Source organism: Corvus brachyrhynchos, unplaced genomic scaffold (genome assembly GCF_000691975.1).
Source record: "Corvus brachyrhynchos isolate BGI_N302 unplaced genomic scaffold, ASM69197v1 scaffold530, whole genome shotgun sequence".
NCBI lineage: Eukaryota > Metazoa > Chordata > Aves > Passeriformes > Corvidae > Corvus > Corvus brachyrhynchos.
In genome coordinates, this window is record NW_008235754.1 from 22,101 (window position 1) to 24,915 (window position 2,815).

The 2,815-nt window shown below is 56.4% G+C and overlaps 1 protein-coding gene across 1 annotated transcript in view; it reads left to right on the forward strand.

The window, feature by feature from the left end:
• The first annotated feature begins 198 nt into the window (after positions 1-198).
• Positions 199-2,815, forward strand: part of LOC108444753 (zinc finger protein 3-like) — a 24,920-nt gene continuing 22,303 nt past the window's right edge. The window contains exons 1-2 of the mRNA XM_017726454.1: positions 199-355; positions 544-1,440. Coding sequence (XP_017581943.1) covers positions 214-355; positions 544-1,298 — 897 coding nt within the window. The 5' untranslated portion in view covers positions 199-213 and the 3' untranslated portion in view covers positions 1,299-1,440. The remainder of the gene's footprint in view (positions 356-543; positions 1,441-2,815) is intronic.

Sequence of the window (2,815 nt, forward strand, 5' to 3'; positions counted from 1 at the left end):
AGATTCCTGGACTCCCAGCAGCCTGGGGAGGGCGGGGACCAAGTAGATGGGGGACCCCAATACAAGCGCGACCCCAGCAGCTGGGACAGGGGGGAACCCCCAAACACCAAAGGGGAGAGACCGGAGACAGGGAACTCCTGTGAGGCTTTTTCAGGGCTGAATCTTGGTGTTTGGGAGGTTTTTCTGGACCCCAGATGCCTGTGACTTGTAGAGATGGACTTGAGCAGGAGGACATTCAAACTCAATGTGCTCACGCCTTGTTTTTCCCCAAACCAGGATTTCCCATTCCCAAACCTTTGCCAAAGGGAGGAGGAGGCTGTGAGGAAGAGGAAGATGCCCCAGGACACCCAGGCAGGTGAGGAGGAAGTCCCTGCCCGTTTCCCCCTCTCTCCTGCTCCCCATCTCCCAGCCCAGCATCGCCCCCAGCTGCAGGACAACCCCACTGCCGACGCCGTCCTACCGGGGACGGACTGGGGAGATCTCCTTGCCCTTCCCTGTGGCACGGAGGCAAATCCCATCCTCTCCTTGTCCTTCCTCCCCCAGACAAGGAGCTGAGGATGGCGCCCAGGGAGGACAAATCCCCGCAGCAGAACCTGGTGGAAGAGGCCGTTTTGAGCGGCTCCATGGCGCAGGAATCCAACGGGGAGGAAAAGCCCCAGAGATCCGGTGGGAGGAGGGGCTGCAAACGCAGCCCAGAGAGCTGTGAGGAGGAAAGACCCACCCTGTGCTGGGAAGGTGCCCAGAGAGCCAAACTGAGCTCGGACCTGGTGGTCCATGACCAGCTTCAAACCAGGGAGAAGCCCCACAAGTGCTTGGAATGTGGGAAGAGCTTCAGCTGGAGATCCCGCCTGATCCATCACCAGATGATCCACACTGGGGAGAGGCCCTACGAGTGTCCCGAATGTGGGAAGGGCTTCAGAGACAGTTCTGGCCTGATCATCCATCATCGCATCCACACCGGGGAACGGCCCTATGACTGCTTGGAATGTGGGCAGAGCTTCAGCCGGAGCTCCCACCTGACCTCCCACCAGAAGATCCACACTGGGGAGAGGCCCTATGAGTGTCCCGAGTGTGGGAAGAGGTTTCAGACCAGCTCAGATCTCCTCAAGCATCAGCGTATACACACAGAGGAGAGACCCTTCCGCTGCCCCGACTGCAGGAAGGGCTTCAAGGACAATTCCCACCTCATCATCCACCGGCGCATCCACACCGGGGAGAGGCCCTATGAATGTCCTGAGTGTGGGAAGAGCTTCAGGCATAGCTCAGCCTTGACCCAACACCAACGGCGGCACTGGTAAGCAAAGCCCTGTGAGTGCCCTGACTGCGGGAGGAGCTTTTCCTGCTGCTCCAACTTCATCCTTCATCAGGGAACCCAAATTGGGAAGAGCCCTGGTGACCCACATTGCCGGTGATCCATGTTGGGAAAACGCCTGGCTGGTGGTCTCTAGATCCTCCTGGATCCTCCTCCTGTTGTTTCTTCCAAAGGAGGCCAGGGATGAACAACCCGGTGTGCCACGACCTTCCTAGAAAGACTGTCCTGCAAGGAACAACTCTTCCAGGGGCAGTGGCCGCCTTCCCTGGGCAACAAGTGATTTCAGCAAGTGTAGCAATTTCTCAGCTACAAGTGATTCCAGCTCTTGTGATTCAGCTCTTTGTAAAATCACCCAAGGCAAACTCGGGGATAGAGAGACAGGAGCCATGTATAGCAGTTCCACAGAGGTAGCCTTTGTTGTCCAGCAGTCCCTGTGAAGGGAAGGCCAGGGACAAGCCTCCCTACATCAGGGCTAGGGGGCAGAGGTTATATGGGGTAGGCAGGGGGTGGGGTAGAAACCAACTAGCCAACTGGGTACTGGGTATTACCATATAGAAACAAGGCATACTGGGGGTGGTTCACTTTGTCACCACGACCTAGAGGAAGGTTGCTTATCTCTGGGGAAGATTGTCTTGCCCTCAGGCCTCTCTTCTCCAAGGGAGAGCAGAGGCTCTTGTGGCAAGGGCTCCCAGCCCTCCACACCCCGTAGGCACCTGGACGAAGGCAGGGGCAGGAACATCCATTGGGACTCAGATCGACATTGGAAATTCATTGGGAAGAGGTGATTTTTTAACTTTACACCCTAAAAAATGTCACCTGGTCTGTCCAGTTGTTTCTTCTCGTGGCATCAAGCAATGCTGGATGATCTTGGACATCTTTTCCAACCTAAGTAATTTCCATGTCTATCCCACTGAAACACCCAGAACTGAGGTAAAAGTAAAAAAATTAAAGAGATCTGAAGCTGCACCATTTTACTGGGATTTGGGGGTGAATTTGGGGTTGGTTCACAGGATTTTTTGGGAGGATTTGGGTGTTGTGGAGCAGCCCAACCAGGCAGATGGGGCCATGATTAGAGTTGTTCCGGCAGAACGTTTCCGCCTGAGCCCATCTGCTCTCCAGGAATTCCGGTTGTCTGTCCCAGTCCCTGGCCTGGGTCTGCCCATCCAGGGTGTCCCCCACAAAGTGCCCAAATCGCTGCTGAAGTGCCTGAGCTGCTCCCGGCTGGGGATGTTCCTGTCCACCAGCCTGTCCTGGTCAGTGCCATGGGGGCTGGGAGGGGTTTTAGTGGCTCCTGGGAGGACTGGGAGGAGCTTTTGTGGCTCTTGGGTGCATTTGTGGTGCTGGGAAGGGGTTTGGCAGGGTCTGTGAGGGAGTTTTGGGGTGTTGGCAGAGCCGTGTGGCTTGGAGAGAATTTGGGTGGGTCTTGGGGGAGATGGGAAGGGGTTTCGGTGGCTCTTGGGGCCATTTCAGTTGCAGGGAGTGGTTGGGGGAGTCCTGGCTGGG